Raw genomic sequence first — 14023 nt, forward strand, 5'->3', positions numbered from 1 at the left:
AGTCTCAAAAAGTGGTCTTGCCTTTTGATGATTGTGTGGATGTACCAACAGGTGGTATTTCAGGTAGTCACACATGGCAGGGATCACGTTGTAGTTTTATTTTTAACATAAATGGACAGCTTGCTTGCTGGCAAGCCGTGACATGAAGGTCAGTCTGCAGTCAAGTAAGTCATCCTTTCCACTCAAGTCAGTTACACAATTAAACCACATGATAGTCCAAAGCATGACCGATTATAAATGAAACCACTTGCATATTTAGTGACACATTCTTTTTCTGAGATACTTAGTAACAGCATTCTTCAGTCTTTTCAATTTGATTTTGTAATTGTAAACCTTTTCATATTGACTTGTGTGGGAATTTTTAAATATTTTATTGAAAAATTAATGCGCACAGGATCCTGAAAGTGTTTTTGTTAAATTATTTTTAATCTTGCACTTTGGGGCATTTAATTTCCCAAAAGGCAGTGACGTTTCAAATCTCTAGTTCGAAGCAAACTTTTCTTACAAGCCAGCATTGAATTTTAAATAAAAGGCATTTGCTGTTTTATTTAACAAGACCTTTGCATTGATTAATCTGCTGACATCCAAGTCGAAGCTTGCCAGACGGTGCTAATATTTGCTACATCTGGAAAGCAAAATGTTTGTACAGCCAGACAGCCCAGTTCTCAAAGCCTCAAAAGAGCTGATCTGGCAATTTTCTTAAGCATTTTGCTGCTATTCAGATTTTCTACCACATAAGATACTAACCCAAATGAGGGAGGCTTGTGACATTTATTCATGTACGAAACAAGTCCATCGTTGCCAAAAATTGTAATGAATGTATGGTATTTCAGTGTATTAGATTCTTCCCCCTCCCACCCCTAGTAAATAGGTAAGTTCATGCCTTTAGCCACCAGCATAAAAGCTGTAAATCCAAACGATATTTGAATTTGAGAACCGGTAACCTGATTGCCATTTCCTGCAATTTGGTACCAACTGCCGGCAAGTTGGAGATCTCACCATTCCACTGGACAACATGTTGCACATGTATGATTTAGTCGTGTGGTTAAGTCTTGTTGGACATTGATGCCACCCTGTACAATCCTATGTTTCTCCTGGTGAGTCAGATAGAATTGTGTGTGTTCGGCCAATCCTTCCAGCTTTGTTTTTGTTTTTTCTTCATCATAGGAAGAGGCTGAATTTGTCCATGCTTACATTACTTATGCATTGAACTTAATGACCCAACAGCTTTCGAAGATGAGGTAATTCCAACCTCTTACATATCTCGCTATGTAGAAGACCCAAGCTTTGGGTATAAAGACTTTGCCAGACGTGGAGTTGATCACCTGCCGACGTTTAGAGCACAGGTAATTTTATCTCCAATCTTATTTTGGAAGAGAATAGAGGGCAAGTGCCACTGGTTTCCTGACTTAACAATTTTGGAAGAAAATGAAATGCAATTTTAATCAATTTTCATTATGGTGCATTGTACGTGTTAGAATGGAGCTATCCAAATCATTCTAGTGAATAGGTGCTCAGTATAGGTGTCATTATAGTGTGCAGTGAACTAGTCAACACACCAAAATCTACAGTTAATTTAGAAGAAGGAACAATTTTAGAATCTGAACAACATATTACCCCACAACCTATTATTTTTAACCATGTATTAACAGGAATTCCATTTTTTTATCTTCTTCCCTTTCAAAAATATTCTGTTACGTGAATTGCTTTCTCAGCACTGGGGGCAATACCAATGATAATGCTATCATGCTTTGTGACATGTTTAGCAGTTCATGAACTTCAATAGAATGTTTTAATATAACAATGCTTTTGCAACTTGTAACATTCATCTAAGTACACATGAATAAATGGGTTAACTGCTTTCATTATTTATTTTTAGTAGTCTTACAACTTAAAGTTGACAAATTAACACTCTCTAGTGAGTAAAGACACCACCATAAGTACCACTGAGCTATGCAGTTGGGAAGATTGCAGGTTTGACTCCTGACCTGTGCTGAGATAATTGATATCAGTGGGGGAGCAGTTGGATTGACCTCAGTAACTTCTGGTTTACCAAAAGGAAATTCAGTTAAGCCTCAACAACTATAATAAAATTACAACAACAACAAGATTACATTTGTATAGCGCCTTTCACGGCAAGAGGACGTCCCAGGCTGCTGGGCAGTCAATGTTTCAGACCCGAGCTAGGGGTCGGGATTGGGAGGGTGGAGGCAGGGGGGGCGGAAGGAAGGTGACCGAAAGCACGGTCAAAGAGGAAGGTCTTGAGATGGGTCTTGAAAGAGGCAAGAGAGGGGGAGAGGCAGAGGGACTGCGGGATGGAGTTCCAGAGGAGTGTGACTGAAAGCTTGCCCACCAATGATGGGGCGAGCGAGACAGGGGACGTGAAGCAGGCCGGAGCCCGCTGAACAGTGGGATCGGGCGGGTTGGTAGGGGGTTAGGATGTCACAGAGGTGGGGGGAGCAACGCCATGGAGGGCTTTGGAAGAGAGGACCAGGATCTTGAACTGTATCCTCTGTGTGATGAGAAGCCAGTGGAGTTGGGTGAGGATGGAGGTGATAGGGTCACGGAGCCTGATGCGGGAGAGGACACGGGCTGCAGAGATCTGGATGATGAGTTCTGGAAGCAGGGAGTTTGCATAGTCAAGCCTGGACGATATGAATGCGTGTATGAGCGTTTCGGCGGCCTGCGGTTTGAGACATCGCTGACTGCTGTGTAGTAACTCTTGATGGCAAAAGTACCTGTGCATATATCAGATGAGTACAGCATCGGGCTCAGCTGAGCTGTTGCCATATTCAAATAACTCACTGTCTGATTCACAATTCAAAAAATAGCTACATGAGTGTCTATGGAACTGGACTCCAGCAAAGAGTCGATACCTTTAAGACCACAGGAGAAGGGAGAAACATAGGAGGTTGTGTTTGGTTTTACAAAATACTCTAGGTGTCAGTGAAGAATATGAGCCAGGTTTATGTCATGATTCTTTTGCTTGACATTCATTTCTCTGTATAACTCTGGAAGCCACCAGATTTTTATTCTCCTCTCGACTCTTGCTATCAATGCTCTCTGCTTTCTCTTGTCTTTATTTTCCATCTGTATCTTTGTGTGTCTGTCACCCTTTTTTTTTTTTGCAGGACTACTCCTGGGAAGACCATGGCTTTTCTCTTGTGAACAGACTTTATTCCGACATTGGCCACCTGTTGGATGAAAAATTTCGCATGGTCCGCAATCTAACCTACAACACTATGGCAATACATGAAGACGTGGACACAACCACATTAAGAAGAGCTATATGGCACTATGTTCATTGTATGTTTGGTATAAGGTACGACTTTATTTCTATAAAAACAGGGACTTGTAAGGTCTGTTAGACTCTAAATAGGAGAGAGTAAATATACCCCGAAGAAGAAAATTAGTGTTTTACGCAGTTATCAATTCAGGGCACTTTCTACATCAAATTGAAATTGAAAGTGTAATGCAATTCCATTTTGTCCGATGTTGATTTAAATTGAATTCTTATTCTCAAAGCAGAAATTTATTTAAAAATTGATTGCTGCACACAATTGAGGTCCAAATCTGATTACTGCAGTTTCAAAGCTGACTAACTAGCAATGAAAGTAAAGTTCTCCAGGGACTGATTGGTGTCACTGCATTCATGATTTGGATCTGGGCTTGATTTGGTCGTGAATAAGTTGCAGATGGAGTTGTGACTTATAATCATCGAATGAAATCTAGCAGTAAATTTGTATTAACTTTGTTTTCTTTTGGCACTCCAACCCAGAGTGCCTCGGACTCGCCCCTTCCCACACCACTATTAAAGCCTGCCTTAAGACTATTTGATTGGTTTCAGACATCTTTCTCTCTCCCACCCACCCACCTTAGTTTGGGTAACTTGCCAGCTGTGTAAAGCTCTTTGAAATGTTCTCCCAATGTGAAAGGTGCTTTATAAATGCAAATTGTATTATACTTAGGATCTATGCTTCTTTCACTGGTGCTTCATTTAATTATCTTTGCAGGATCTGGAGAATTCTGGGTTGACTTGTTTATTCTTAGTATTATTTAACTGGAGCACAGCTATATTTTTAGCTGAGTTTATTTTCTTTGGCTAGTTCTTCATTTCTTAGACCCTGACACTCAAGAATGTTGAACATGGGCTTTGACCTCAAATGGAAACAGGATAAAGACCTATTTTCTCAACTGCTGAATGCAGTGCCATTTTAATATGCTTGCAGAGCTTATTTTGATATGATTATAGCAAAGTGAATGAATTAGCAGAAATGTATGCATGTATAATTGATTGTGTCCTGTTTAATACAAACTTGGAACAAATTGGTAAAATTCTTTTCTTTTTTTAAAAAAGATATGATGATTACGATTATGGTGAAGTCAATCAGTTGCTGGAACGTAGCCTGAAAGTTTATATCAAGACAGTGACCTGCTATCCTGAGAGAACCACAAAACGCATGTATGATAGCTATTGGAGGCAGTTCAAACACTCTGAAAAAGTGAGTAACGCAAATTGCAAAATATGTTTTTGGAGGTCTATTTGGATTTTTTAAAACAAACAAAAATATACCATATAAAAATATATAATTTTCCTTAATTTAAAAAATCTTGCAAAAATACTATAATATGTAATTCCATTGCTTTAGTGCTGTTTTCCACCAAAGCCTCTGAACAGAGTAACTGTCACGAAAAAGACCTTACAATGTAGGAGGGATTCTCCTTTTTATTCACCTATTCTATTTGTTAAAAGTTACACTTTGACTTCTTGTTTTATTAACTTTCAGAATCTATTTTATGTATCTTACTTACAGCTTTCATAGTCTATTCCCCAAAACAACTTTAAAAAACAAAAAAATTATTGTTATGGGCTTTTGGCTCACTTTCAAAGCCTTTGAAAAACGCAGTTTCCAATGATTGATATGGTTACGTCAGATTTAACTGGGTCAATCCACTAATGGATACAATCCAGTCAACCCCTGAAATGAAAATTGTACAAAAATCAAGAAGTGTGAATTGAACCATTGACAAGTAAACCTGTTGATAGCCCCTGCAGAAAGATCTTGTTGTCAGTGAAATTTTACAGGGTCAACTTGAAAGATCCATTGTCATATTACTGTCAAATTAAGAAAAGTGATTTCTACTTGCGTCACATCTGGCAACCAATGCGGATGTGATTTCCTGTCCCTCCTAATTCAAGTCTTCTTGAACAAATGTACCTACAGTGGTAACTATGTTAGGATCTGCTGATCTGTAGATTTTAAATCTGATTGTCGTGGAGTTTCAGGCTTTTTAAATCACAGAATCAGGAAATCATTACTCTCTGATGGCTAACTTGTTGCTTTTAAATTCACCTCAGCTTGTAGAAACTAAAGTTTTTGTAAAAGTTCAGTTCAAGGTTTTGTATTCTTCCCCACAGAAAGAGTCTGTTTCTGCTATTTTATTACATCCCAAATAAATGTCAGCCCCCCCCAATAAACGTCAGTTCATGGTTGTTAGTCCAGTGGTGGATTGCTTTTCCGGGGATAATAATTCCTTCAAAAGAAAATGATAAGTTGGTCACTCAATCAATGACTGTTTGTGGGCAATTGCTTTGCGCAATTGCCTGCTGCATTTTGTCCACAAATATACAGTCACTACACTTTACAGTATAATCTGTGAAGCACTTTGAGATGTATCGAAGACCTAGAAAGTAGGAGTCACAAGCAGTGGCTAAGTTTGCCAATGACACCAAGCAAATGAAGGTGGTAGATTGCGAAGCTGAACAAGATAGCTTACAGGAGGATGTGAACATACTTGGGAATTGGGCAGATCGGTGGCAGATGAAATTCAATGTGGAGAAATGTAAAGTACTACACATGGGGACAAAAAATCCTGGAAGGGACTATTATTTGAACGGAAGGAAAATAATATGTATGAAAAATGAAAAAGACGTAGGGGATCTGATTGACAATAAATTGAAGCTCCCGCAACAATGTTCTGTGGCTGTGAGTAAAGCAAACCAGATGTTGGGATGCATCAAAAGATCAATAGCAAGCCAAATTAGTGGGGTAACTCTGCCACTATAAATCATTGGCGAGACCATAATAGAGTACAGTGTACAGTTCTGGTCGCCGCAGTACAAAAAGGATATTGGAGAAATCGAGAAAATATAGAGGAGGGCAACCAACATGATTTGAGAGAATGGAAAGGACTGGACTATGAGGAGCGACTAAGTAAATTGGGCATGTTCACGCTGGAAAAGAGAAGATTGAGAGGCAACATGATTCCTGTCTTTAAGATTCTAAAGGGGCAAGAGAATATAGATCAAGACAGGCTGTTTCAACTTGTCCAGAATAGTGGAGTCCTGTAGCTCAGTAGTTAGAGCACTCGCTTTGCAAGTGAGAGACCTGAGTTCAATTCCAGGCAGAGGGCGAAACCTTGGGCAAGTTTCCTTACTCCACACGCCTAATAATAATCCCTCCAAAACTAAAAACAATAATAAATTGGTCATTTTCAATCTACGACTGTTTGTGGGACATTGCTGTGCGCAATTGGCTGCCGCGTTCGCCCACAAATATACAGTCAATTCACTTTACAGTGTGTTCTGTGAAGCGCTTTGGGACGTCCTCCCGACGTGAAAAGCGCTATATCAAATGCAAGGATTATTATAAAACCAGAGGACACGGCTTGCGATTGAAGGGGGGGAAATTCAGAATGAATCTATGCAAACACTATTTCAGCAAGGGAATAGTGAACCTGGCTCCCTAGGGACACGGTCGAAGGAGGAAATGTTGATTCTTTCAAACACAGATTAGATAGTTTTCTTTTAGGAAATAACATTATGGCATATAGTACATAGGTAGTTTGAGACATATGTGCAGGCGATAGCCAGGAAGGTGGAAGGCGAACAAGATGGACCTTGGTCTTTTTTCATCTAACATTTCTTATGAAGACATGATAAGGCGCTATATCAAATGCAAGAATTATTATTATCCTAGTAGATCTTTTAATTCCCATTTCCCAGATGTTTCTCTACATACCTTAAAATCCTTAATTCCCAAGTAGCTATCTCCCTTTTAAATATCTCAATCGATTGTGCACCTATGAACTTCTGGAAGAGTTCAATACTTGTTTGTCTGCATTGATCTGTGTAAAGGAATGTTTTCTGATGTGACTTCTAACTGGCATGAGCTCTAATTTTAAGACAATATCCCCTTGTTTTAAATTCCTTTACTAAAGTGAAGAAACATTCCCCATCTAACTTGTCCATTCCTTTTATAACTTGTGAACATCTCAATTACATCATGCTTTAACCTCCTCAGATCAAGAGACCATAACCCATATTCTTCCTCTCATAGTTAAGCCCCTTCCATCCCAGTATTACTTCAGTGAGTTATCGCTGGACACTCTCCAACACTTGTATATTCCTCATAAGGTTGTGTGTCCAAAATTTAACACAGAAGCCTAACTAATATCGGGTATATCAGCAGCAACATTTCCTTACTATGATACCCCCATTAGTGGAGTCCCAGATCCCGTTTGGATTTGGTTTTCTGCACCTGTGAACTTGCTTTTTATGACTTATGATCTTGGATCACTAAATCCCTTTGATCATCAGCCCGCTCTCTCCCAGTACTTCCAATTTAGATTGCATTTCCATCGTCGTTCTTGCATCCAAAGGAAATTACCTTGTATGCTGAACTCCATCTGCCTTGGTTTTGTCCACTTGCTTAATCTGTCCATATCCTTTTCACAATTTTCTGCTCTTCCTGCACCTCCTATCGTAATGTCAACAACAAACTTCCTCTATTCCTATATTAAGTGTGTGTGTATTTGTTATATAAAACTATTATCTCCCCAACATTTGTACCACAATGAGTGGGCAAATATGCTTCTCTGAAATCAGGTGTTTGAAAGTGTCTTACACGATGGGAGGTAAAGAGCTTCCACTTTAGGCCTCCCCATAGTTGTACAGATAAGATGAGGAAGTCATTGGATGAAGGTCTGTGCCCATTGTTACTACTGTTAACTCACATAAGGCTTTTCTAATTGTTCCTAGATTCATGTTAATTTTCTGTTAATGGAAGCGCGTATGCAGGCAGAACTCCTGTATGCTCTGCGTGCCATAACTCACTACATGACCTGAAGGTGGAGGAATGCTGACATTTCTTGCATCAAGACTGATGATGGATGACCCACGAATGAAACTAAATCAGTATCCATGCTGATTCTCAGTTACCAGGACAATACATACGAAGCCCATTCTCAATGATTGCCCCAATCTCTGTGGCAATGATGTGCGATTTATGCTGTTTGTAAATTAACCAAAATGTTGACACTAAAGTTTTAACACTGAAACGTTAGCACTGCTTTACTTCTAATCACTCACCAGATTTCCACACTCTTGGTGTACATTTGGCAATGCTACTGTTCTTGGTTATAGTCATCATTAATGTGAAGGGGGAGGGGTTTGAGGGCCTTGGTTGTTTGGAAAATGGGCTCTTAGCCAAATGTGAATTGGACAGAAAACTCATATCTACAAAGTATTGTTTGCTTTAAATTTAACGTGAACGTTTTTCTCTTCCTGTGAATTGCTTTCTTATTTGCATTATAGCAAAATTCTGTTTGCACATCTGCCTTTTTATAAGCTAAATTCAGGAGTTCCGTAGACCCATGATGTAGGAACCTGGTTCACTGAAGACAGACAAGCAGTTAAACAATAAGTATATTTGTCTGTGTGTGCATGTGTTGATATATGTGTTTGTGTGTGTGTGTGTATGTATATGTGATCTCATCTAAAATGCAGCATGCATTTCTGATCTACCTGTTGATTATCCTAGCTTGTGTTTGACTATAGCCACAATCCTTCATGTGTACCTCTTTTCGTTTTCTTAGTCTGGAATGTAACCATCCATAATAAAATGGAAATTAGTTTGTATATATATATAAAAACACATAGGACTGGTGAAAATATTACTACATGGCAGCCCTGTTATAATGCTCCTGTTGTGGTATATCAAGGTTTTGCTTCTAACTTTGATGTCCTGAGTTATACCTGGCTTCTGGCATTAACTAGTCAGCTTTAGGCCTAAAAAATGCTAACTTCTGAGTCTTAGGTCATCCCTGGCATCACGTCCTGTCCATTGCATGCACATTGATGTAACTTCCTGTACATTGTGTATGCCTCCTATGCACAGGAAGCAGCACTAACATCGCTTTGCGAAAAAAGTGAGGTCAGTGCTACTTGCACATGCGAACAACACATAGGAAGGGATGTTGGCAGCAAGCTGACGTCCTGGAAATTTGCCATTTTTCACACTTTACTTATAACACAACTGCTGAGATATTGGACCCAGAGGATCTCACAGTAATGAGTACCTTAATAGTCGGATTAACAGTGTATGGCTTCGGTAGAATTGCAAAGGGATGGGGATAAGTGATGAATGATAATATGAGTTGCATAAACCATATGTAATTGCTGGAGTTTGTTGTGTGAGTTGTGTCAACCAATGTTAACACATACATTATTTACAGGTGCACTTAGTTATGTAAATTGACAGCCACTGAAATCTTTACAGAGATTGCATAATTGCCCCCCAATAGTAGCATTTACTTGGTAGGTTTTAGTCTTGAATAGAGAAAATTGAATGTTAGGTTGTGTGCAGAGTTCATTGTAAATATTGTTCCCCCAAAGTTCCACTTTTTGTTCACAGTTCCTATTAAATTGCATTTATGTTTGTTTTCCTAAGGTAAGGTAGACGCAGAAACATTCTCCATCCTAGCCAATTACAGTCAGGAATTTGTATTATTTGAGACGGATTTACTCTATGTCCTTAGGAGTTTGACATTTAGGGCATTGGAGGAGGAGAACTACTCCTTAATTTGCCAGTGTTTCATTACTTGTTCAAATGGAAAGGAAGTTCAGTGGAAATTTTTTATTGTGAATTGGGTTTGAGGTTTTAAGTGAAGCTATGACTGGAAGTAAAATTGGGACTTAATAGTTAATGTTAATACTGGAGAATTGTACTTGCAAAGAAGCATAGGTTTGTTCTAGATAAAATCTGGTTAAATTTGGATAAGAGAGATTGAGTGGTAAAGTGAGAGAGAGCGATGAGTAAAACTGTATATTTAGCAGACAAAATCTGTTTTAAAAATCTATATGTAAAGCATCAAAATTCTAGCTGTATCTACAAGGGCACTTTGAGAAACTAGGTCATCTTTTGCCAATGAGCGGAGCTTTCGTCAGTAAACGAAACAATGAAGTCCATACACACAAGCTGACCCATAGGACTTGTCTAGTATAAAAAGCTCTATATGTCAGATTAGAGATCTGCCTTTGAAGTGGCTACAGTGGGACATTTAGTATTTCACATCAATGTCTAATTATTGGCCAGTGAAGCGCCGATCAATTGAAACTGTGAAGTTGCAGTAAATAATTAGGTTTAGTTTTTTTTAAAAAAAGGAGTGGCAGCATCACTGAGCTTAGCTGTCATTAGTTGTGATCATTTTTTATTACACACTCATAGTTAAGGCGAGAGTGAGATATCAGCTAGTGTTATTAATAGGGAGGAGAAATACAAATGTACCAAAGGAAAGTGATGTATTTTTGTTCTGTTACTGCACATTTCCGGTTAAGACTGAGTGATGAATGTCACAAGGTGGTGGGCCTGAGTGTTTGATGCCTTATTTTAGGAAACAATCTAGGTTAGGATTAAGACCATCAGAAGAATTCTGTTGCTAGTCATCAAACAGAATTAGATAAGGTTCCGAACTGAATTCAGTAGCATTTGATTTTTCAGAATTTGGTGTTGTGTATACTTGGCATTGTGTTTTCTTATTCAAGGATCGGGCTAGTGTAGAAATGAGAGTACCTTTTACAACAATCTATTACCCTTAGTGATTTCCTGGGAAGATCATTGCTACCCAATGCACCCTCGACTGTGGGTTCTAACAATTGCAGAAAGTTGTTTGACCAGAATGTTGTGTGGCAGCACGTCTTTGACTTTTCTACATAATAAATGCTAATAATATCTAGATAGAAAATACTGACAATATTGAAGCGTGCTAATATAATATAAATTTCTGGTTAAACCCTCTAAATACTGACCATTTCTGAGCTTGGATTCTTACTAAAAACACACAATTCCACAGAGCAAATCCTATTGTGTGTTGGTTTCTTTATATGTTTATTTGAAACACAGGAGGGGTTCACTTTGTGCCAAAATTATCACAAATGTATGAAAAATGCAGTAGAAATGTACATTCAGTGACAAGTAATCCATCAGAAACTACCTCCGTGTAGCACTTTCGGCACTACAGTAATTGAAACTGAACAACTGGCATCAAGGAGGTTATAAGAGTCGGGACTGATGTGTTTAATGGTCATTGTGCAGATACTTTGATGGTACACTACTATGTAGCTTTCTATCTGAAGAAGGACATATTTTCTAATTTTAAATGGAAATGCCTAGTTTATTATCAACTCTCATCATCATAGCTCAGCTATCTTACAAAATTCGCACAAAAAAGCATCTTTTAAGAAAAGGAGATGTGTAATTTCCTTGTTGAAGATTTGCACAAACCTCATTACGTCTGAAATTTTATTGGTGACGTGCTGTCCTGACCAGCACAACACTTGTCCGATATGAAGAAACTGGCCTTACTTGAAAAGTGATGGTTGCATCTGTTGTACTTATTAAGTGCTGTACTCGTGTTGCTCTAATCTTAAATGCAGCTTTAAAATTGAAGTGTACACTTGTCAATGCAGTGCTACTCATTAGTGACAACAGAAGGTGATTTTGATCTTGTTTGCATTGTTGGCTTAGTTGTCATGCATGGAGTTACCGGCGCATGCAGTTCTTGTGTGCCTGCACATGTCCATTAATACCCATGTGTTTCACAGTGGAGTACAGTGCTAATGTCTCCTGTAACCTGGTTATCATTCTGGAGATGGAATAACGAATATTCTCTCTGGGAGCTGTGGTTCATGTCGCAAGATAAGTGCTCAAATAACAGTAAAAAGCATTATACTTTAGAGCAGTCGTGGCCAACTCGCATGGCTTGTGGGGCTGTCAAGAAGCCCCCCACCCAACCAACCTCCGAACATTAGCACTAGCACTAGTCCACGTTCGATTGGCAGTGTGTTTCCAAATTTTTCTTGATTGAATATTTCTTGATTTATGGCATAAATATTCAATCACGAAAATGCATTTTGTTGGCCAACCAAAAGTTCAGTCACCACTGCTTTAGAACAACCAGAGTGCATAGAACTTTGTAAATGGCCGAAATAAGGAAATTTGATGTGTTGGTTTCTGAAGATGTGAAAATGATAGCTGAAAGCACCACCGCCAAAAGTAGGGATGTGAAACCTTTTGAATGAGTTTTTCTGAGGTGTGTGCTGGCAAAAAAAAACTGGATTTAAATTTAAGTAATGGGGACTAAAACTTGAAATCTTTTCTAATACCTTAATTTTCTGGATGACTAAACATAATGAATGTATATTCCTATTGTGCATCTAGACTAAAGTAAGCCTTGAGAGCCATATGTTTGAATTGGCAATTGCTTTGATAAGAAATGTTTAGCTTTTTTTTGTTACACTATTTTAAACTGAAGTATTTTTGTGGTGCGTGCTGACGTTTTCTTGTAGTTTCTATTTTTTTTTGCTTTGTTAGTAATCCCAACAGTATTAACACAAATAATCAATCTTGGATGGTTTCCTTGGTACTATGTACATTCAATGATTATAATCAAAAACAAGATGTTCTGCCTCTTAGGTTTTATGCTTTATGTATGATCTACTGTATATGAAGCAAGATATTGTAATGCATGAGACGAGCATAATGGCGTTATCCATTTCAGCGCAGCTGCCTTGTCTTGTATTTGAAAAAAGCTGCATTAGAACAAGGTTCACTAATCATTTCCAGATACAAACTATGGCTCTGGCAGTATTTGACATAACATGTTTAATAAGTATAGGGAGCTAAATAATGTCTTTTATAAAATTTTGTCTGACTAATTCATATATTTGGTGAGAAAAATTATCCCTGGTACCTGCATTGAGTGGACAAAGTGGACAATGAAATGAGTTCATGGTGGTCTGCAGCTAATGGGGATTTTTTTTTTTGCTTTTTCACAATGTTTTTCAATTAATTCTTGCAAAAGTGTTCAGTTAACATTTTCTGATTCTTTTGCCTGTGTGTTTTTTTTCTAATTTTCTACTGAATGTGATTCTAGTTGTGACCGATATTTAATAAGGTGGTTCAGTTATTTTTTTTTCTGTGTGAATATTTACTTTTTTAGTGTCCGACTTGGAAGAAAACAAACAAAAAAAGCATCAAAGTGTTGGGTTTGATGCAGATGGTGTATTGCATTGCGCTTTGGTTAGCAAGGCTGCTTGACTGGTAATGGTTTCTTATGTTCAGTTTCACACCTTAGTGACTGTGGAACTAGTGCATTCTTTACTTAACCATGTATTTCAGTACTTGATGGATGATGTGCACTTTTTCATGAGGTTTCAAAAGTTATATTTATAGGTACGGAACAATGGGGATGGTTTGTAAAGAAAGATCACCTTTATATTTGCAGATTTCTTTTCACTGTTATCATTGGAGGGGGGTAAAATCTCTCATTGTTTCAATAAAATCAAAAAATTAAACCTGTTTTGTCCTTTTGTTTTCCAAATAGTCTCAACACACTTCCTCCGAGGTGCATTAAGCCATGTTGACTTTGGAGATCATATTTAATAAGTAATCCTTGCACTTGATAACCAAGCTTTATATCATCAATGTCTCAAGCATTTAACACAATATGTTGTAAAGTTTAGTAGCTGTGTTTTGTAGGCGAAAGCAGCAGCCAACCTGCACACAGCAATGCCCCACGTGAAGCGAATGACCAATTTTTATAATTATTTGCAGTTGAGTTAAGTGCATCATGATTTTTTTTTTAAAAGTGCAGCGATAATTAAGATCCGAAAAGGTTGATATAGAATGACAAACAAAAATCTTGCTAAGGGAATAGACATGTGTAAAGTACCTTGAGTCTG

The 14023-nt window shown here is 38.1% G+C and overlaps 1 protein-coding gene across 3 annotated transcripts in view; it reads left to right on the forward strand.

Moving 5' to 3' along the window:
• The window catches only part of LOC103184130 (sestrin-3), a 66874-nt gene extending 53238 nt beyond the window's left edge, over window positions 1–13636 (forward strand). For all 3 annotated transcript variants that reach the window (XM_007901997.2, XM_007902006.2, XM_007902014.2), the window contains 4 exons: window positions 1228–1346; window positions 3132–3322; window positions 4358–4502; window positions 8042–13636. In XM_007901997.2, coding sequence (XP_007900188.1) covers window positions 1228–1346; window positions 3132–3322; window positions 4358–4502; window positions 8042–8128 — 542 coding nt within the window. In that variant the 3' untranslated portion in view covers window positions 8129–13636. The remainder of the gene's footprint in view (window positions 1–1227; window positions 1347–3131; window positions 3323–4357; window positions 4503–8041) is intronic.
• Window positions 13637–14023: the final 387 nt, after the last annotated feature.

This window comes from Callorhinchus milii, unplaced genomic scaffold (genome assembly GCF_018977255.1).
Source record: "Callorhinchus milii isolate IMCB2004 unplaced genomic scaffold, IMCB_Cmil_1.0 Scaffold4, whole genome shotgun sequence".
In the NCBI taxonomy this organism is placed as follows: Eukaryota; Metazoa; Chordata; class Chondrichthyes; order Chimaeriformes; family Callorhinchidae; genus Callorhinchus; species Callorhinchus milii.